At 37.9% G+C, this 22,170-nt stretch overlaps 1 protein-coding gene across 3 annotated transcripts in view; it reads right to left on the bottom strand.

Annotated features, from left to right (window-relative positions):
- Positions 1–6,073: 6,073 nt before the first annotated feature.
- proser1 (proline and serine rich 1) overlaps positions 6,074–22,170 on the bottom strand; it is a 35,396-nt gene continuing 19,299 nt past the window's right edge. For all 3 annotated transcript variants that reach the window (XM_052025632.1, XM_052025633.1, XM_052025634.1), the window contains 4 exons: positions 21,492–21,578; positions 18,583–19,021; positions 16,098–17,304; positions 6,074–12,501 (listed from right to left, as the gene is read on the bottom strand). In XM_052025632.1, coding sequence (XP_051881592.1) covers positions 12,373–12,501; positions 16,098–17,304; positions 18,583–19,021; positions 21,492–21,578 — 1,862 coding nt within the window. In that variant the 3' untranslated portion in view covers positions 6,074–12,372. The remainder of the gene's footprint in view (positions 12,502–16,097; positions 17,305–18,582; positions 19,022–21,491; positions 21,579–22,170) is intronic.

The following is a 22,170-nucleotide window of genomic DNA, read 5'->3' as shown; positions in this document are numbered from 1 at the left end:
GCATACAAGAGGAGGACCACCCGAATAAAATAATCGCATAAGTATGCAAATATCTTTTATTCAGCAACTTTAGTTGATTTGCTCTTGGATAAAAGTTGCAAGTTCAGTATATAGCTTGCTCTTCCTGTTACCAACAGTGCAGTTCAGGACTATCAAGATGAGGTAGGAATGAATGTTGCCATTTGAATTCTATACAACTTGCACTACATTGTCATGTTATTACATTTTGCTACTGTAAGTTACTGCAAAAATAAAATGCATTACAATACAGAAATAATGTGCATGAAACTTCCCTTCCCCCTGTTATCAGCAAGTACACTTAAGTCTGATCTATCATTACAAAACCCTCAGCCTTTCCACTGCAACACATTGGTCCACGCTTGAATCTGTCCCAGCAACCACTCTCCTTCCCAAAGCACCTTTCCCATGCAAGCACAGGAGTTGTGAAAACACAAGGTGTAACTGAGTTCCAGAACTATTGCTTAACAACTACTCTAGCTCTAAAAAGAAATTTTGTAAATTGTCATTTCTTTATAATTATTTCCAAATTCCATCCATTTCTTTGTTAACTTAGTTTTATTCTTTATATTTTAAAAGTTTAGGATATTTCAACTTCTATCTTAAGCTTGTATATGTTCCAATTTTCCCCAGTCTGTGACATTTCAAATGTTAATTAAAGATTCTTATTTTCTGAATTATTTCTGAGATTCTACAATGTTATTGGCTACTCAGTTTGTTTGATGTCACAGGAATTCATTATAATTGGCACCTGATGACAACCCTTATTGAAAAAGTGAAATCCACAGCACAGATTGCCAGGTCTTTGAAGTCATCAATGAGCATCATTTTTTAAACCCCTGTATTAGCTCTGACATGCATTCCATATCACCACTGCCAACCCGAGCGAGTAGGTATATAAAGATTAAAATATCTGTCTGAATAACGAGTAGTTTTTCTAATCTTTGCTCTCAATGAACCCCAGACATAAAAGTTAACATTTTAGGAGATTCCTCTGGGTTTGGAAGGTATGAGGTTCGTGCATGAGCAGTGTGTCAGCCAATCACATCAATGTGAACAAGATGGAGGCAATGGTACAACATGGTAGTGATGGAGGAATCATTCCTGGCATTTCTCTCTGTGCTTCCCTCTCTTGCACTATGGAGTGGGACAAGAAGCTTGATTGACACTAGATGCCTAATAGTTTAATAGAACTGCAGAAAATACTTGCAATTGGATTTTTATTGTCACATCTACCAAGGTACAGTTAAAAAAATTGTCTTGCATACCATTCATACAGATCAATTCATTACACAGTATATTGAGGTAGTACAAGAGTGCAGAATAACAGAGTGCAGAATAATGTGTAACAGCTATACAGAAAGTGCAGTGCAGGTAGACAATAAGGTGAAAGGTCATAATGAGGTTGATTGTAAGGTCAAGAGTCCATCTTTTTGTACCAGGGAACTGTTCAATAGTCTTAAGGACAGCTTCTAACCTGCTGTTATGAGTCTGGTGGTATGTGCTTTCAGGCTTTTGTATCTTCTGCCCGATGGGAGAGGAGAGAGAATGTCCTGGGTGGGTGGGATCTTTGATTATGTTGGCTGCTTTACTGAGGCCACTTGAAATATAGACAAGAGTCCATGAGGTGGGGGGGGGGGGTGGTGGTGGTGGTGGTGGAGACTGGTTTCTGTGATGTGCTGAGCTGTGTCCACAACTCTCCGCAGTTTCTTGCTGTCACGGGCAGAGCAGTTGCCATACCAAGCCATGATGCATCCGGATGGAATCCTTTCTATGGTGCATCGATAAAAATTGGTGAGGGTCAAAGGGGACATGCCTCCTGAGGAAGTAGAATGACTGGTGAGCTTTCTTGGCTGTGGCATCTATGTGATTGGAACAGGACAGGCTATTAGTGATGTTCACTCCTAGGAACTTGAAGCTCTCAATCCTCTCAACGTCAGCACTGTTGATGTAGACAGGAGCAAGTGCACCACCCGCCTTCCTGAAGACAATAATCAGCTCTTTTGTTTTGCTGACATTGAGGGAAAGGTTGTTGTCATGACACCATGTCACTAAGCTCTCTATCTCCTTCCTGTACTCCAACTCATCATTGTTTGAGATACAGCCCACTACGGTGGTATCATCTGCACCGTGTAGATGGAGTTAGAGCTGAATCTGGCCACACAGTCATGAGTGTATAGGGAGTAGAGTAGGAGGCTGAGGATGCAGCCTTACGGGGCACCAGTGTTGAGAATAATTGTGGTGGTGTTGCTGCCTATCCGTACCGCTTGTGGTCTGTTGGTCAGAAAGTCAAGGATCCAGTTGCAAAGGGAGGTGTTGAATCCCAGTTCCCAGAGGTTGGAAGGTGGAGGTGTAGTCAATATAGTCTAACTATCCAGATGCTCCAGAGATGAAAGTAGGGCCAGGGAGATGGCATTTGCTGTAGACCTGTTTCATCAGTAGGTGAATTGCAGTGGGTCAAGGTTGTCTGGGAGATGAGAATTAATGCATGCCATGGCCAGCCTCTCCAAGCACTTCATGATGGTGGATGTTAGTCATTAAGGCACATTACCTTGTTTTTCTTAGGTACCGGGATGATAGTGGTCTTCTTAAAGCAGATTGAACCTCAGATTGAAGCAGGAAGTTAAAAATGACTGCAAATACCCCACCAGCTGATCCGCACAGGATCTAAACGACATGGCCAGGGACACCATCCGGGCCAAATGCTTTCCACAGGTTCACTCTCCAGAAGACTGATCTTATATGCACAACAGTGACTGTGGGTTCAGGTGCATTGGAGGCTGCCAGGGTGGGTGGTGATATTCCAGTCCCCTTCTGTTCAAAACGTGCATAGAATGCATTAAGCTCATTGTGAAGGGATGTGCTGTTGTCAGCAATGCTGCCCAACTTAGTTTTGTAGCCCGTTACAGCATATAAGCCCTGACACAACTGACGGCTGGTCTGGAACTTGATTTTGGACTGGTAGTCTCTTGGGATCTCTGATAGCTTTTTGGAGGTTATATCTCGATTTCTTGTATAGGTCAAGGTCACCTGATTTAACTGCTGCAGTCCTAGACTTCAGTAGGGAGTGGATGTCCCGGTTCATCCATGGTTTCCGGTTTGGGAACATCCTGATTGTCCTCTTTGGTATACAGTCCTCAACACACTTGCTGATAAAGTCTGTGATGGTGGTAACATACTTATCTAGGCTGGCAGCCAAGTCTTTGAACATGGACCAATCTACTGACTACTGGGTCCTGGGAAATCTCTACACCTTGCTAATCCTGAAGAAATAGGTTCATCTGCATTTCTGCAGCACACTTTGGTTGCACTATCCTGAACAACAACTCTGCAGAAGGGTCCAGGAAAATCAGGCCCACACATTGTTATAATCCCAAGACTGTACTGAAGTTTTATAACAAGATGAGGAAATTGAAACTGTTTTATTTAACTTCTTTCTGCTTTCCAAACTAGCAAAGACATTCTTTATATATTGAAGATGCAAGCAGAACATAAAAAGTGTTTTCTTGGTATTAGTTTTAAACTTACAAATTTTACAATCATAAAGTCAGAAATATACAGCATGGAAACAAGTCCTTCCCAAGCTCGTCCCATTTGACTGGATTTGGCCTATATCTCTCTAAACCTTTCCTAACTGTGAACCCATCCAATTATCATTTAAATGTTGTAATTGTACCCACCTCTACCACTTCCTCTGTACGCCTCTCTATATACTCACCTTGCTGTGTGTGAAAAGTTTCTCAGATACCCTTTAAATCTTGCCCTTCTCACCTTAAACCTGTGCCCTCTTGTTTTAGACTCCCCTACCATAAGGAAAGGACTGTGACCATCCACCTTATCCAAGCCCTCATTATTTTATAAATCTCGATATCACCACTCAGCCTCCTTCACTCCAGGGAAAACAGCCTATCCAGTCTCTCCTCATAACTCAAGCCCTCCACTTCCGGTAATATCCTTGTGAATCTTTTCTGAATGCTCTAACTTAAACACATCCTTCCTAATAGTATGCTGACCAGAAGTGCACATATTCCAGATGTGGTCTTACCAACTTCCTATGCAGCTGTAACATGACATCCCAATGCTTGTACTCAATGCCCTGTCCAATGATGGCAAGCATGCCTTATGTCTTCACCACTTTGTCTGTGTTGCCACTTTCAGGGAACTATATACTTGCACCTCTGTGTCTCTTTGTTTTACAACACTCCCCAGGGCCTTGTCATTTACCGTGCAAGTCTTTCCCCGATTTAACTTCCCAAAATGCATCACTTCATACTTGTCTGATACAATTCCATTTGCCATTCCGAGACCCAACACCAATTCCTGCAGCACACCACTGATCACAGGCAACAGAAATACTTTAAACTTGAATTTGCTGCAGAACATGCAGGAGAAAATAAGGTTAATTAAATGCACATCCAACTAGGCTTTTGGAATGGATGATCATCTGGACCGACAGCTGCATGATGTAGATCACGATCTCTTACTATACCCAAGATACTGGGCAAACTCAGAATAATTCAGAGGCAGTTCCTCCAGATCAAGGATCATTTGCTTCAACTCCAGTTCTATAGTTCTGAAATGGCTGATGAGGTCAATTTAGACTCTCAGATAGCACTTCATTCTGATTGCCAATTGAAGCTTAAGCTATCTTGTCTAACAGTAAACAGCTGAACAGGCATAAAATAATGAGAATTTCTGAGTGCTCCAAAGCCAAAGCAATGCTAAGCTTTCACTGTTCACCTCTGGCCAGAAATGAACAGAACTTGAAAGGAACTCTGAAATATATTGGGAGACTTTCTGGAATATTTTGTCAAATAATTAATCAACTTTTTCCCCTCAAATACCAAAGACTTTGCTTAAAAGGTATGTTTCCTGGTGCAACCTACCTTAGAGGATTTTCCTGAAGATTGATAATGAAGATCTTGCTTGGGATTCTTCTTGGTCAAGCAGAGCAATGGCAGGTGGAGATGAGTATTGTGCCGCCTGAACAAGATTGGTCTCCAACCTATCACACACCTTCCCTTTATTCCCTTCACCCCTCCCCTTCTCTGCCACTTAACACACTTCTTACTTTTTCAGTTCTGATAAGTGCTTTGCTCTGTCTCTATGGTGCTGAGTCTTTCAGCACTGTTTTTATTTCACATAAGACTGTCTCATTAGTCTGGCAGACACTTAGCATCTCTTTCTGTCCACATATCAAAATATCCCCCAAAATAACCAAGTCTACATATGGAGTAAATATAGGTTTTTCCCTAAAAGACTGCTGAGTGCATGTAGTGCCTTAACAGAGTAAACTATCCATCCCAAAAGGAGTGTCAAGGAAAATTTGACACTGAGCTACATATTATGGGTGATAACAAAAAGCTAATCTTGGGGACAAGTTTGACTGGGTAGGGGACATTCTTTGGGACAGGGATTCCAATATTTGCATTCTTTAGTCAGAGGAAATTCCTGCTTATGCCATACTGAATTTCAGACAAATAGTCTAAGTTTAGAGATGATGGAAGGTCAAGATCAGTGTATCATATGAAAATTGATAATGTGCTTATAGATGATGTTGCCAAAGGGTGATAATTATGAAGAGGAGATGACCACAAGTACATTCTGAGAGTTGGGGAGAAGCACTAGAAATTATGACATGGAATTGAGATGATAATTCTTTGCAGATAGTTCTCTGCTCGTGAAATAAGAATGGGATCAGATGAGATGATGATAGAGAGATGCTAGAGGAGAATACTGTGTTGTTTTATAAGTCATAGGATAGATAGGATCAATTTTGGGAATAATCATATTACACGTCATCAGTAATTTGATAATAGCTGCAGCAGTGGGGAAAACTTGCAGAACTTCAAAGCCTCACTCGGAGTAAAAAAAAATACAAATTTGATGATCAAACAACATCACCAAAGGCGATGGAGGGTGGAGATGGTGCAGAAGGTAATATGTAGCACACTAAGGCAGAAAGAGCACACATATTAATTCTTCAAATATAATCAATTATATATGCAAGTAATTTTTCCAATGCAAAAGTCACTGATGAACTGTATAGCAAAAATGCTTTATTGCATAAAAGCTTCTTGAACTAGTCAATGATAATTATCCAGTTAGTTATTATCACTACAAAGGCAATCTTTCACTAGCCTAATTCCATACGATAACTTTAGATTATTAAACTGAATACAATTCTCTTATGCACCAAAGAAACACAAACAGTCAAATACATACAGTAAATAAAAACCAAATGTGACAAATACCGAGCTGCAAGATTATTCTCATTACTGGAACAAAGCAGAAATTCCACTGGTTTCAATTTATTGTGCTGATATTACAAACACATTATCAATGTCATGATTACTATCATATTGAAAATCCCTTGGCACTGATAAAGCATTATGCTGAAAGTGATGTTTTTTTTTTTGCCAGAGTTCCTTCTTGCAAACATTTCATATGTGAGTGAGTTGATTATTTTTTTCCCAGAATACCACACAAGTGGTAAATTCACATTCACTGCTCACTGGAAAGAACATTCATGCTACTTTAATCTAAAACTTGAATTCGTAATAAGGTGCTTGAATAGTGTGTATTTAAAATGCTTTACAAAAATCTCTAATTCTCATTTGTTTTCTTTCTTTTATGTGCCAAACCAAGCCTACTTACTGAGACAGATAGGCTGGTAAATGGGCTCTATTTACAACACAAAAATCTTTAAGACTATAAATCTAATTATTAATTAGAAATATTGACCTGATAATGACAATATAGCATCTAATTATTTGTTGTTTCTCTAAGGCATTTCTATCGTTATTTCTGTAACAATGAAGCCCTGTTTGAATAAAATGGATAGCATATTTTACAATGTATTTCATTCATAGAAAATGGTTGATTGATCTAAATTTTAGTTGGCTGAAAGAAAAATTAAACTACTGATAAAGAACTTACGATAAATATTTAGAACATCCTTCCAGGCAGCAGAAGAGTGATAAGGCATATTAGGGACATTCAAAATTTATCTGGATGTTATAATGTAAGTATGACTGATGGGTAGAGCTTTGATTGATATTTTCTTGTTCTTGACTTTTCAAACAGTTGACTCACAACTATCCAGCTGTGGGTTAACCATGCGATGTATAATTCTGCCTCTAGAGAATGCATTAGACTACAGCAAGAGTTTTGATTAAACAGTTAAAACTTTGTGTGTTTTGGAATTTAAGTAATTTAAACAACTAGTACAAGTACATACTTGTCATATTGAACTGTAAATACCCGTAAAAAGGAAACAAGTGGGTTTGAACTTCAAAAAAATTGTGAATGTCTTCAGAATCTGGAAAAAAGGCATTACCATAAAATAATTCTTGGTGGAATATGGCATGAGTGAATTAATGGTTCGCAATTTAAAAAAAGACACTGATCTTACCGCTTAAGGTCGAACTAATTGAGTGTGTCCAAAAAAGAAATCCATGAAGGGGATGACACACAAGGATCTGGACAAAGCAACACTGGAATTGTTCAATCAACAAAGGGGTGAAGGGTTAGGATCTTCGGAATCAGTACTGAATGATACGCTCTGGGCCTCAAATGTTAAAGGCCAACTCAAACTCAAATTCTGTTTGATTCAGCAAAGCAGCACATTCATTTAAGAAAACTTCTAATATGCCTGGGGATTACTTTAGCCAGGAACCAATGGGGATGGGCCATTTCATTTTCAAACAGTGGCTAGTTGGGAAGTTTGTCATTTTGCAATAAGGACTTGCTAGAAAAGGTTGTCTAGTTGGTGAGTACTGCCCCTTCTCTTCCTCATTACTGCTAAATATGGAATCTCTGGATCTGGCTGTGATTGCATGTATCAAAAGGGATCATCAGTCTGTACTGTTATAAAGCATGCAAGTGAGGGGAAACTATTTGGAATTTATTTAGAAGTTGACAGTTCTGGATGCAATTTATGAAATGGCCAAAGTATGGAATGCAATCACACTAGTCACTCATGAAGAAAAGTTTTACCAGAGCTAAGCAACGGTAAGAGCTTAGATGCAGAAGCTGTAGGCCTGGCAGAAATGGTGCAGCAAACAGATGGAGGTGAAAATATCACAGCTGAAAATACTTAGGACCAGCACATTGAATGAATTTGAAAGAGGAAGATCCGATTCCACAGCCTCACACTTCTGCACGTTCATGTGTCAATCTTTAACACCAGTATCCTATCTGCTTCCACTACTACCTCTGGCAGCCCATTCCAGGCACCTACCACTCTGTGCTGCCCCGCACATCTCCCTTAAATTTTCCCCCTCTCACCTTAAATGCATGTCCTTTAGTACTTGACATTTCAAAACTGTTCAATTTGTAGAGCAGCAGGAGGCTGCATCCTTGAATGACAAATTATACAAGTGCTACAGACAAATTAGAAAATACCAAGCCAATTAATGAAACACAACTGAGTATTTTGAGAAAATACTATAGAAAACATCTGATGCATTGTGATGTGATCTGTATTTTTGCACTGAGGCACTTCCCTCTATTACCCTGGATATTCAAGAGTCAAAAGGTACTTGTATTGGTATGAAATGGCAAGAGACACATCTGGCCAAGGTGACTGGACATAATTTATGCACCGAAAAATAATGTGTAAATAACTTCACAAATTCAAAAGAATAGAATTTTTTAAAAATCTTCATGTTTTGATAAATGTTTGCACTTTATCAAGACATTAAAAACTCAAAAACACAAGTAACATACATACACTATATTCATGGTAAAGTCTATTTTATCCTGCAAGTATGTAAAATATACCTGAAACAATGACGTTCACCTTGATACACTCAACCATACATGTATTAATGATACAGGAGTAACACTTTCTGAAAGTGCCTGTTTTAGCATTCTCATGCATGACCATCCTCTTACACCTATTTAAAAACAATATTAAGGATGCATCTTTTTAAAAGCTTTGCAGCTTTAAGTTTAAAAACCTTTTTAAAGTTGATACCCCATAATACCAACAACTTATCCAAGATCGTTAAATTAAAATTAATATAACCTGATTATGAGAATACATTTTAACGGCTTACACAGAACCCTACATCACCACTACAGAGCACCTACAATTTCAAATGTATTGCAGTTGAAGACACTTAATTGGAGCACCCAAAAATCTGAAAATATTCAATTTATACAATAGTTTCTATAAGACAAATACACACAGGAAATGCAGAATCAGTAGCTGAACCACGGTTACCCCAAAATGAACCTTCCTCAGTAACATGATGAGGTGCATGAACTGCTTGATTAGTATGCCAGCAAATTTATATTTTTCTTAATAGAACTGCCTCCAAATGTTGTAGCCTTCAACATTCACCCTAGTTATTTGTGACATCTAAGTTTTTGTTTTAATCTTTTACAGACGATACAAGGAAAAGGTCACGGTAGGTAGTTCCATTAGTATATACATTTATAGTCATTTAAAAATATTACAATAAAATCAGTATTATTGAATTTCTAGTAGAAAGTAATTCTGGCTTTCTGTTTCTTTAGAAAATCTAACATTATTGCTCATATTTCATCTACTAATTTATGTCTAATTCTGCTTAAATGCATGCTTTCCGCCACATCTCAATTGGTAGCAAGATCCAAAATCAAACCACTTACTGGAATATATAGAAATACTCCTGGTTCCTTACTGGATTGAATAATCACTGTCTTATAAATATGAGCCCTTGTTGTGGACTGCTGCACTAAATTATTCTGGATTTCAAATAGGAGCATGACATCACTTTCAAGAATCACATTTTAAAAAAATCAGAAAGTATTCAGTGGTCCCTGAAACCGGATGGGGAGTAGTGGAACAATGTCTCCACAGTATTTAAAAACAAAATTAAAGACTACTTTATCATCACCAGAAAGTTGCTAGTCTCAAGTTATAAGCTTATCTCCTAAATCCAAAATGTTCTGGGCTTTGAGGCTTAGGTATATTGTATTGACTTATTTGGATAATGGCAAGGCTTTTTCTAAAATAAAGACCATGAGCTTGATGAGAGACTTGAACAGATCTGATTTTGATTTTATTTTTTTCCATTATTATTTTCCTCCCATTCCATATGTGGGATTTAAAGAGAGCATCTTTTTTCAGTAATTTTGATCCTGGTGAAACTGTATATAGAACATAGAACAGAATGAGCCTTTTGGCCCACAATGTTGTGCTGACATAGTTATTCCCTCCTGCCTACAGAATGCCCATATCCCTCTATTTTCCTCTCATTCATGTGCCCATCCAAGTCCTTCTTGAAGGCCCCCATTGAGTTTGCCTCCACCACCCTATCAGGCAACGCATTCCAAGCATCCACCACAGTCTCAGTAAAAAAAACGTACCCCTCACGTCTGTTCTGAACCCACCCCCTCTCACCTTAAATGCATGCACTCTCATATTGGATCGCTCAATAATGGGAACAAAATATTGCTTGTCCACCCTATTAACGCCCCTCATAATTTTATACACCTCCACAGATCACCCCTCAGCCTCCACCACTCCAGAGAAAAGAGCCCAAGTTTGTCCAGCCTCTCCTGATAACACATGCCCTCTAATCCAGGCAGCATCCTAGTAAACCTTCTCTGCATCCTCTCTAAAGCCTCGACATCCTTCCTATAGTGAGGTGACCAGAACTGTACACAATACTCTAAATGCGGCCTAACCAGAGTTGCTCCAGAACACTATGTCATTCTGATTTTTTCTTTTATTTATTTGTTCTTGGGATTTGCACATCACAGGCATTTACTGCCAATCCCTAATTGCCCCTGAATTGAGAGGACAGTTAAGAATTGAGCACATTGGTAGATCTGGAGTCAAGTACAGGCTAGACCAGACAAGGACAATAGATTTCCTTCACTAAAGGAAGTTAATGAATTGTGTGGAATTTTAAGGACGATTTAAATAGTTTTGTACTTGCTATTATTGAGATTATTTTATTTTCCATACTTATTTAGTTACTTGACTTTAATTCCCACCCTGCCATGGTGGCTCCAAAATTCTAGCTACCAGTACAATAACCTATCTGGTATGAAAATAAAAAATTCTGCAGATGCTGGGATCTAATCACAACTCTGCCAATAACTGTCAGTCAATTAAACTCAAAATTTTATTTTTGAAAAACAGAGTAACCATTAGTTTATATTAATTTCTATTATGGTTTAAAATTATGCTTTTATATTCCTGAAAGCAAAAATTATTTAAATCATACTTACAAGCTGCATGTGAAACTAGGCAGTCGAAGGACTCACGTAACTGAATCTGGCAGAAGATTACATTTGCTCTGGAGAAATAGTTTGTAGACAAAACATGCCAAATAGTATATCCTAAATCTTGTTTAAATAAGTACAGCATATTTAATTGGCAGATACATCTTGTATTTTGGAGATACTACTATAGTACATCTTTTCATCAGTACTATGCATTCTTTTCTTTTCATACAGTTGACTTTTAAAATGAGATATTGTACTTTAATCCTCTGGATACAAGCTATTGAGATATAGTTATATTGAGCTATATCTCAACAGCAAATATCCAGATGATTAAAATACAGGGGAGTTAAAATTACACAATAAAGTTGTACAAGCTCCTAATCATACCACATAAGAGCAATATGAGCAGTTCTGGGCATCACATTTCAGAAGAGATATACTGGCCTTACTGGTAGTATAACCTGGATTTACCAGAATATCTGGGCACTAGCTGTTAAATTATGGAGACAAAATACAAACTAGCATTGATTTCCCTGGAAGTTAGAAGGCTAAACATGATTTGATCAGTTTCCATGATGCTGGGTTAAAAAAACTTCACTATTTGGGGAGTTTAGAAGTTGGACTTACAGTCTCAGAATTAGAACCATTTACTCCACAAGGGAAACTTGGAAGCTCTCCTACACACAAAAGTATGGAGAAGTTTGGAATTTCATTCATAACAGCAAATGAAACCTTAATTCTAAGATTGATAGATTTTTGTTGACCATAATTGTTACAAATCAGTCATAATTGCATTTAAGAGGCTCAAGAAACTAACTGGCATATTCCTTTCCCTCCATTTCCACATAGCACTTTTGTTGTATATTTAAGGTTTGTGATAGAATTTCCAGTTGGTGAAAAAGGCTCATTATGATTCAAGGAACAATTCAATTAAAAGATGGCATTTCTATCTTCGTCCCTTACTTTTTTTATCTTTAGATTTTTTTTCTTCTTAAAAAAAAATGATCACCAAGTTTTAGCTGCATGCACTGCTAAATTTACTGCACGCTTAATCAAAAAGATGGATAAATTCAACAGACATCAGCTTTTAATCTCAAGCCAAAAGGATGCTCAAAACAAGTCCACTATTTACTGCCACCCTAATTGAGAAGGTAGGCCAGGCTGCAGGGAATATGGAGTTGTAGGTGTGGAGGGATAGCACGCAAAACCATTGCTGCCCTGATTTGGAAAGTTCTCCATAGATCCAGTTGAATGTGCCTGAAAAGACAAGAACACACAACAACTTTAATTATTTCTGACAGAAAGTGAACAAATTGATTCATTTTGTATGGCAATTAGGCTTTCTGATTAGTTGCTCATAAATTTTTAAGTAATAGTCACACACTGCTACATCCAATCACTATTCCTTATATAAATGACAATTAATTAGAAGGTACCTTAGAAACAAATCTTATGTTACTCTCATTCTAATCCCCTCTTTCACTTCTAACTTCCAGACTCTCAAGCTCCATATAAAACTCTCATTTTAAATCTGTTAAAATGATCACTATTAATTAAAATACTTTAAAGAACCAAAAAATTTGAGTAGCTAAGGAAATGGGAGATTTAGGACTGCTCTGAGTTATCATTTCTTCTTCTTTCCAAGCTTTAAATGTATTTTCAACAAGATATTCATCTGCCTAAATCCTCAGCATGGAGAAAGAATTAGAAGAACATGCAAACTTGTAAATCAGGAGTTTTTAGAGCAGTGAATAAAATGGGAGGTGGACAATGGATAAAATGCTCTCACTACTAAACACTACCTCCCCTGCATTACAGAAGCCACACAAAGATTACAGCACCACTTTGACCAGCACCTCCATTCTGCCCACAAACACAACACCACGCTCCATATTCCACCACTTTAACTCACAATTAGTTGTTAGTCTGTTCATTCTATCCTCGGCTGTCAAACTTTCCTAACAAGGTCAAACATGACTTTTAAAAGCAGTCTTTCATCTCTTACCTGGATGATCTACAACCCTTTGTTCCAGGCATGTGCAAGCAAATAAACTTCTTTAAGTAACACTAAGATGCAATGTTCCAGTACTAATAAACTGAACTTTGACATTTTATAGCTTTTTTTTTGATACTGCACTAATGTTGGGTTCTTTGAGTCTTCAGGGCAAAGGATAATATGGTTCCTGTTCTGGGGAAGAGAGAAGTAACCCTCTGAAATAGTGTTGTTCTGGCCTGGGAGAAGGATGGGGTGCTGCATCTCTCATGACCTGTCTTTTGCTCTTCTTCTGAACCATGACTATGGTCCAATGTATTTTTCCAGTGATTTTGTTTAAATGCCACACCCATTTCTTTCAATTGCCAAGATTTCTCTACCGATTTCTATCTTTTCCATTTTCTATTATTTTCATTCGGCATCTCTCCTCCTTATCAAATGTTCTTACGGATCTTTAAAACATTTTATTACTCCATTGCTTCTCTCTATTATTTGACTGGAATAACCAATTATAACAATCAATAAATATTTTGTGTTTATACATTTGGTCCTCCTCCCTCCTTTATACATGTCTGTCCACCTTCCATTTTTCAAGTTCGTACATGGATATAAATTTAATATCTCGTTTGACCATTCTCCTCTTGGATGCTAAGTGTGGTTTAGGTTTACAATGTTTTTATTTGCATGCAGTCTGCATCTGCTAGACTTGACAGACACTGCTGGTGCAGCGTTCCTTGTGTTTTATTATTCATTTGGCCTTTAACCCTTTCATACCTAGAAAAGTCATTAATTTCCCCTTTTAAATGCTAAACCAACCGCTTCAGATATTTCTGATGGAAGAACATTCAATCTGGAATTCATAGCTATGGAAAAAGATTTCTCTCATTATGTAATTTTGTTTAAAACTTTCAAATATTGAACTTGCATCTTCTAGGTCTACAAATGTAATTTAGTTGAGACACTCACATTATCTCAAATGTCAACACTTTAAAAGATCCTTGTTCTTTCTTCCTAATGGTGGTTTAAAGGGAGGTGACAAGTTTAGTTCTATTAATCTTGCCTGTCATGGAATTGTTCTTCTTCCTTTTAAATCTGCCCCAGTGAACAAGCAATTAAAAATAATTGACCATTTTTAGTCTCCCTCATACTTGTTAAATGGCCATATGATGTAGTTGATATCAGACTGGATCACTGGATGTTTTGTTCTTTAGCTTTATGAAATCTGACAGCAGAATACTCGATATTGACAACTGCAGCATGTATCCTAAATATTGCCTAATATTTCAATCACAATATGCTACTTTTCCATTTATTACCATGGTCCAGATAAAAACTGCACAGTATGTTAACTGGATTTCCTTCAATCATATTTTTCCAGAATTCTACGCTCTTATCTATGTGTTTGCCAGATATTCAGTACCAAAGTTCAGCTTAATGATCTTTTAGGCCTCAATCTTTTCATGTTCAAAACCTCATGAAAATGAATGAACCAAACCAGTTTTCAGATCTCCTAATTAATATAATTTATCTGGCCTGTACCCATAATTAAAAATTACTTTTGATCATTCTTGCTGCTGTTCAAAACTAAATGTTTCTCTTGGATTTTTAAAACACTGTTATTCTCAACTTGTTTTTCTCATCAATTTTTTCTACTTTAATCAATAGAACCTGACTGTTTTCAGTTAAAAACAGGAAATCACAGGCTACGTTTTACATCAACACACCACCAGCAAGAATGCAACCTGATGTAATTAAACTGACTCTGCTATGGAAACTATTACCTACTCATACAGAATTACAAAGTCCCCTGTTATGGAGTTATACAGCATGGAAACAGGCCCCATGGCCCAACTTGTCCATGCCGATCAAGGTGCCTTCTTGAGCTAGTCCAATTTATTTGCATTTAGCCCATATCCATCTAAACCTTTTCTATCCATGAACCTGTTTAAATGTCTTTTAAATATTTTAATTGTACTCATCTCTAACCCTTCCTCTGGCAGCTCGTTCCATATACCCACCACCCTCTGTGTGAAAAGCTTGCCCCTCTCACCTTAAAGCTATACCTTCTAGTTTTAGACTCCCCTATCCTGGAAAAAAAGACTGTGACCATCCACCTTATCTATGCTCCTCATGATTTTATAAACCTCGATAAGGTCACCCCTCAGCCTCCTTCACTCCAGGGAAAACAGTCCCAGCCTATCCAGTGTCTCCTTATAACTCAAGTCCTCTAGTCCCAGCAACATCCTTGTGAATCCTTTCTGCACCTTCTCTAGATTAATCACATCCTTCCTATAGTAATGACAACCAGAACTGCACAATATTCCTGGTGTGGTCTCACCATCATTCTAAACAGCTCTAACACAACGCCCCAACTCTTGTACTCAATACCCCATTCAATGAAGGCAAGCATGCCATACATCTTGATCATCTTCATCACCATTTTCAGAGAACTATGTACTTGTATCCTGAGGTCTATCTATTCTACAACATTCTACAGGGCCTGACTATGTCCTGCCCTGGTTTAACCTCCCACAATTCATCATTTCGTATTTGTCTGAATTAAATTCTATCTGCCATTCCTTTGCCCACTTTCCCAGTTGATCTAGATCCTGTTGTAAACTTAAACATCCTTCTTCACTGTCCACGATACTTCTGTTAGAGAAACAGTCAAGGAATATGAAAGACAGAAAATATTCAATTTATAATTTGGCCATCATAAACTAATTTACTTTGTATCTTCTATCGTCAAACTCATTTCCCCAAGTCATGCAGTTATGACATTTTGTGCCTCAATCCAGAAATATTATATAAAAGCTAAAAAAATTCTTGTTTCTGCCCACCTATATCTCACACAAATTACCTGTAGTAAACCTGACTGCGCAGCAGATTGTAATCCAGGTAGAGATGCAGTACCCATGGTAGTCTGAAATCCTGGTAAAGATGTAGTATCCACAGTAGATTGCAGGTCCATTGTTGACGCTGTATTTGGTCCAGACTGTACACTAGGCAAAGAAGTGGTGCCCACAGTAGACTGGAGATCAGAAAATGAGGTAGCACTCATAGAGGTTGGGATGGCAGAACGTGCAGGACTACCCACCACAGACTGTATTCCTGGTAAAGACCCAGCACCCAAAGACTGAAGTCCAGGTAAAGTAGCAGCACCCAAAGCAGACTGGAGAACCGGCAGAGAAGAAGCAGCAGCCATCGCAGACTCAAGACCAGGTAGAGATGAGGCTGGTACAGCTGTTTGAAGACTGGGAAGAGATACAGTACTTGTTGTAGTTTGCAATCCAGCCAAAGAGGCAGCCGCAACAATGGAATCAAGTCCAGAGAAAGATGTAGAGGACTGCAATCTAGGAAAAGTGGCAGTGTGCATCCCAGGGAGAGAAGAAATTGGAGGTTGGAGGCCAGAGGGGGAACCAGCAATGGCCTGGAATTCAGAAATGGATGCAGGGAGAGACTGGGAGACAGCAGCTGACTGCATTCCAGCAAGAGAAACAGCAGCAGCATGCAGTCCAGCAAGTGAGGCAGCAGCTTGCAGTGCAGCTGGAGAAGCTGCAGTAGATCGTAGTCCAGCTGGAGATGCAGAACTAGATTGCAATCCAATTGGAGAGGCTGCAGCAGATCGCAATCCAGCCAGAGATACTGTAGGCTGCAGTCCAGGAAGAGATCCTGAACTTCCATTAGGCTGGAGTCCACCTAGAGATGTTGTTGTCTGGAGTCCATGAGGAGAGGCAACATCAGAAATGGACTGGAGTCCAGCAACCGGGGCAACAGACTGGTGGCCAGGCACTGTAGCCGCCATCATACCATTTTGGAGTGCAGAAAGAGACGTACCCGCCCCAGAAGAATGCATTCCTGCCAAGGTTGCTGCAGCTGCGATAGACTGAAGTCCAGGCAGATTTGCAACACTCATTCCAGCTTGGAGGGCAGACAGCGTAGCAGCAGATAAAGTCTGATTCTGGAAAAACATAGACATCCCTGGGAAGGATATGAGACCTGGGAAGGAGTTGCTCATGCATGGAGAGCTGCTGGAACTATCGCTTGCCTGAAAACCTGAGGAGAAACTGAAAAATGAGAATTCAACATTAAATCCAATTTAACAAACTGCTTTAGCAAACTTAGACTATTAGAATCAGAAAACTCAAAGACACCTTAAGTTGATCATGAGTTACAACATTTAAAGTGCCAATAGCATTCATAAATTCTACTGTAACCGTATTATGAGTATGTCATCTTCAGAAAGAAACACACTCATATTAGCAATAGGAATGCATATTTCTGACAATTTAACAAACATTTAAGACTGAAATAATAGTCATATTTTCAAAGCATACTTCCAGAAAGACTGAAACCCATAACTTTTAAAATATTAGGTTCTGTGAACACTTTTGAGATAAAGAACTAATTTTACAATTAGTAAACTGCATCGGCCTTATTTTCTTCTCCCCACTGTAATAAATATTGAGGTTTTTGATAGGACAGATTACAAAGAAAGTGTTTTCACTGGCAAGAGGTGAGTAGTTAATGGATACAGATTTATAATGATTGGTTAAAAGAAATGAGGGTTTAAGGAATAAATCCAGTAAGTTATATTCTGGAATGCACTGGTTTAACTTTTGATCAGACTTTCAAAAGAGAATTCAATATTAATTTGAAAATATAAAACTTACATCTGGGGAAAACTACTTATTATAAATAATGGAACTAAATAGAAGCAAACTGAATGAAATACAAGACTTTGAATTGCAAATGCAAATTAAGTATTAAAATCCACAGTGCCTTGCTCACCAATCAGGTACTTGCACAGTCCTTTGACATTTTTGTTTCATTTAGCAGTAGAAGGTCCTAATAAATGTTAATCCAAAGAAATGGATTACTATTTATTAGGACCTTCTACTCCTTTCAGAATACTAAATATACTGTGTTTTCACTTTAGGCACTTCTGCTTAACATTCAGCGAACCAGACAAGATGTTACTTTTATATACCATTTCATCTGCAAGCGAACAACCCATTAAAGCATTATTCCCTTTATTCTGTATTGGATTCAGCTGTTATGTTTTTATGTGGGTCAAATTCACCATCTCGAAACCAAATAACAATTGTTCTTTAAAAAAATTATTTTTATAGCAAATAATAGGTGATTTTAATTTTAAAAAAAACAAAAAGTAGGCACCTATTTTATAGAAACCTCACATCAATTTTTAAACAAGGGAAGTAAATCCACATTATCAGTTTTAGTAGCTTAATTAAAATGTACATAATTAACAGCAAACACACCTGCTTTTACTTTACTGGTACCATAATGCAATAGCTGCACTGAAAAATCAACAAAGGACTTACCCAGTTTGTGGCATCATACCAGAGCTGCAGTTTGTGTTGCTATAGCTCGATGTTAGCCCTGCAGTAGTTGAGGTATGAATGGGTGTGCCTGCATTTGCCGCTATTATTTCACTGAGAGCCTGGGATGTCTGTGTTACTGCTGACATCACAGTTGTTGGATTCTGACACTCAGGATAAGAAGATGGAGCAGAAGTGCTGGTTGCTGGAGGAACAGCTGCAAAAACAGGAGGTATTGGGGTGGACGTGCCAAGCCTTGAAAAGACTGGTGTACCTGGTGCTGAAGCAAAACCTAGCTGATTTGCAGGAGACTGTACAAGTGCAGGTGCTGCAATTGGTGTTGCAGGAGCAGATGGATAAGATCCATGTGGTGAGAACGCAGCTGTATGCAAGTTGGCAGCAGATGAGTTGTAACTCAGTTGGCTAGCTGGCCTAGAAAAGGCTGAAAAAAAATTTCCCTTTAAAATGATTATTTATAATATTAAAAACACCATTTAAACCGCCTCACCACACAATTTTAAATTTAAAGTGAATACTTGAACAAATCATAACGAGAAACTTTGACCTGCCACTATGATATATCACTTAAAGGACATTCTCTGCATACATTGGAAATTTGCCATTGAAACTGACAAGACAATCTCTTAAGTGGCCAGCGGCTGCATTTGGAGACATCACCAACTGCTTATCACCTTCCAGCCTTTAGCTTGAATAGAGAAATACAGTTTTAAATGTATATCAAATACAGGCAAGATAGGTTAATAGAGTCATAGAATTATACAGCATGGAAACAGGCACTTTGGCCCAAATCATCTATGCCGACCAAGTTGTCTACTTGAACTAGTCCCATTTCCCAGTGTTTGGCCATATCCCTCTTAACCATTCTTATCCATATACTTGCCTAAATGTCTTTTAAGTTATAATTGTATACACACTGACCACTTCCTCTGGCACCACATTTCCATATACCCACCATCTTCTGTGTGGAAAAACTTCAGATCCCTGTTAAATCTTTCCCTTCTCACCTTAAACCTATGCCCTCTAGTTTTAGACTCCTCTACTCTGGAAAAAGACTGTGACCATTCACCTTATGTCCCTTATTATTTTCTAAATCTATACAAGGTCGCCCCTCAGCTTCCTACACTCCAGCGTAAAAAGTCCCAGCTGATCCAGCCTCTCCTTATAGCTCAAGCCCTCCAGTCCCAGTAACTACTACTGTACTAATTATGGAAAACAATCAGAAAAAAATCTGCTAGATAGCAAAATGAATCTACTGTGCTAAAAAAAAATCACATTATCTGCACATGCATCAAGAAATAAGATGTAAAACTAAAAATAGACATAATTTGTTGCTTCTTTTACATTTTGTGTTAATTTATTTAAATTCCCCCCCCCACACACACATACATGAATTCCATAAACATGAATTTTAATCCTTATCTCAGATTTTTGGGTAGTGATTTGTGAATTCCATAATTTTGAATTTCTGTAACCCAACGGCTGTAACAAAGGGGGTCATCTGTACTTATAAACAGCACCACTAGATGGCTCTTATCTCCCAACCTGTAATTTATAGTTGCTTGTCCTGAAACTTAAGTTTTATCAGATATCTTGTGACAGCAGCACTAAAGAATCCTTTATCATTTGCATGGATTCCCCAGGGTTTCACACATTATTGATGGCATATCTGAAAAAAGAGGTCCCTACACTTGTGTGACATTAAGTCAAGGCTGCCCATTCAGTTTAACAAAAAAGTACCTATTATCGATTGAAGAGTCATTTTTTTCAGGTTTCTTAACTAACAACATTCAAACAAATTATCTAATGTATATAATTTGTTGTTTGTTGGGAATTTCTGTGCACAATTTGACTGTCAGACTACTTGTTATCGTTTATTAAATAATTAAGCATTATTTCAAATGTAATTCTTCAATTGTAAAGCCCTCCAGGCATCTTAAAAAAAGAGTATAACTGCAAGTTCTTTCTTTTTATTAAAAAAAAACTTCCACTCCAGGAAATACACAGCTGGTCTGTTAGGCACATACATAATCTTGCAGTCTCTGTTCATAACATTAACAGACGCACGCTTCATTCTGTTTACATCAATTCATGAATGCCATCATTGTTTGAAAGATCAAGAAGATAGTATGTCCATCAGAAGGACTAAGCTTATCAACTACTAACACTGCTGCTTGTTCCATTGAGAAGCTCAAGGACAATACACTGAAATGCTTTGTATAACAATGTATTTCTAAATCAGGACAGTACAGCCCTTGCCATTGAAGAGGCTGGAGAAGTTATTCTGCGCATTAGTGGTGCAAGAGGGTACTGACCAACTACGCAATTAGCAAAAGCTAAGATAGTTACCCAAAAAGGACAATGCAGTTAATATGTAAGACAGCCATCCATACTATACCATACCAACTATCTTGAAGTGTGCCAATAGTCTAAACATATAAAATATCTCCTCCATAAAGAGAAACTTTGCAGAATCTTTCCTATAAAACTTATATGTATTGTAGATTTGCTGAATTTATTTAACAAACAGGTCTCAACATTCCCTTGTGCTTTTTGTCCCCCATTAAGATTAGTTATCATTTTCTCCCTGTTAAGACTAGTTAACATCTTTTCCCTATTCATGAGTTGCAGTACAAATAATTTTCACTTAAAGGTCAACTGCTCATCTCTATTTATTAGAAAATTAACCACATAATTTCAGCTAATTCTATTGGAAGGACAGAAAATGGAAACAGTCAATTATAATATTCAGCAGCAGTGATCCACAGTAAATACTTATCATCAGCACTGCAGAATATTATGATGCTCCTCTCCACGACACAGGCCAAATACCACCTTTCAGTTTTAGTATATTGAGAATTCTCCATAGTAATCTAAAATACATCCATACAGACCTTGCTGTGCAGCATAGGCAGCTGGTGCTGCTACAACAGGAGTCATGAAACCACCCATTGGGACAAGGCCAGCGGTGTTATACGCACCTACAGGAAAACAACACATGTAGATTAAAGTGAACCGTTACCAGTACATTTTCTGCATAGTCTTCATATGCAACTATGTTCTTCCTTATTCATGCCATTAAAGAGCCAAGATAACAGAAAATTACACTGTTTTGAGATGTGTTTCTTGTTTACATTACCTTCTGGAAGTCCAATAAGCACAAATCAGACCTGATTTTTCCCCTTTAAAGCGGTTACAACAATGACACAGAATTACAATAGTAGGATTACACTCTGATTTAGTCAATTTCCCCATAGCTAGGTGGTTTGAATATTACTTACTTGACAATTGACATGTTTATGTTATTCACACAGATTATTAAGCAAACTCTCAGAGTGAAGACCGAGTAACTGGCACAAATATGTTGCATACCTTTGCTTAACCTTTCACATCAATCAATCATTTGCACCCAGACACACCTTTAATCCTGACAGTGGCTCTGCCCCGAGTTGAAAACTATGCCCATAAATTCTCTGTAACTACAGTATTGCAAAATAGGTGTAAAGATAGCCCCAGCATTTTATCTACACTAGAATCATTTTTTTTTAAATTCTGGAAAAATTAAGTTAAAGT

The sequence above is a fragment of the Pristis pectinata genome, chromosome 11 (genome assembly GCF_009764475.1).
Source record: "Pristis pectinata isolate sPriPec2 chromosome 11, sPriPec2.1.pri, whole genome shotgun sequence".
Taxonomy (NCBI): Eukaryota; Metazoa; Chordata; class Chondrichthyes; order Rhinopristiformes; family Pristidae; genus Pristis; species Pristis pectinata.
This window is presented reverse-complemented; position numbering and strand designations above follow the sequence as displayed.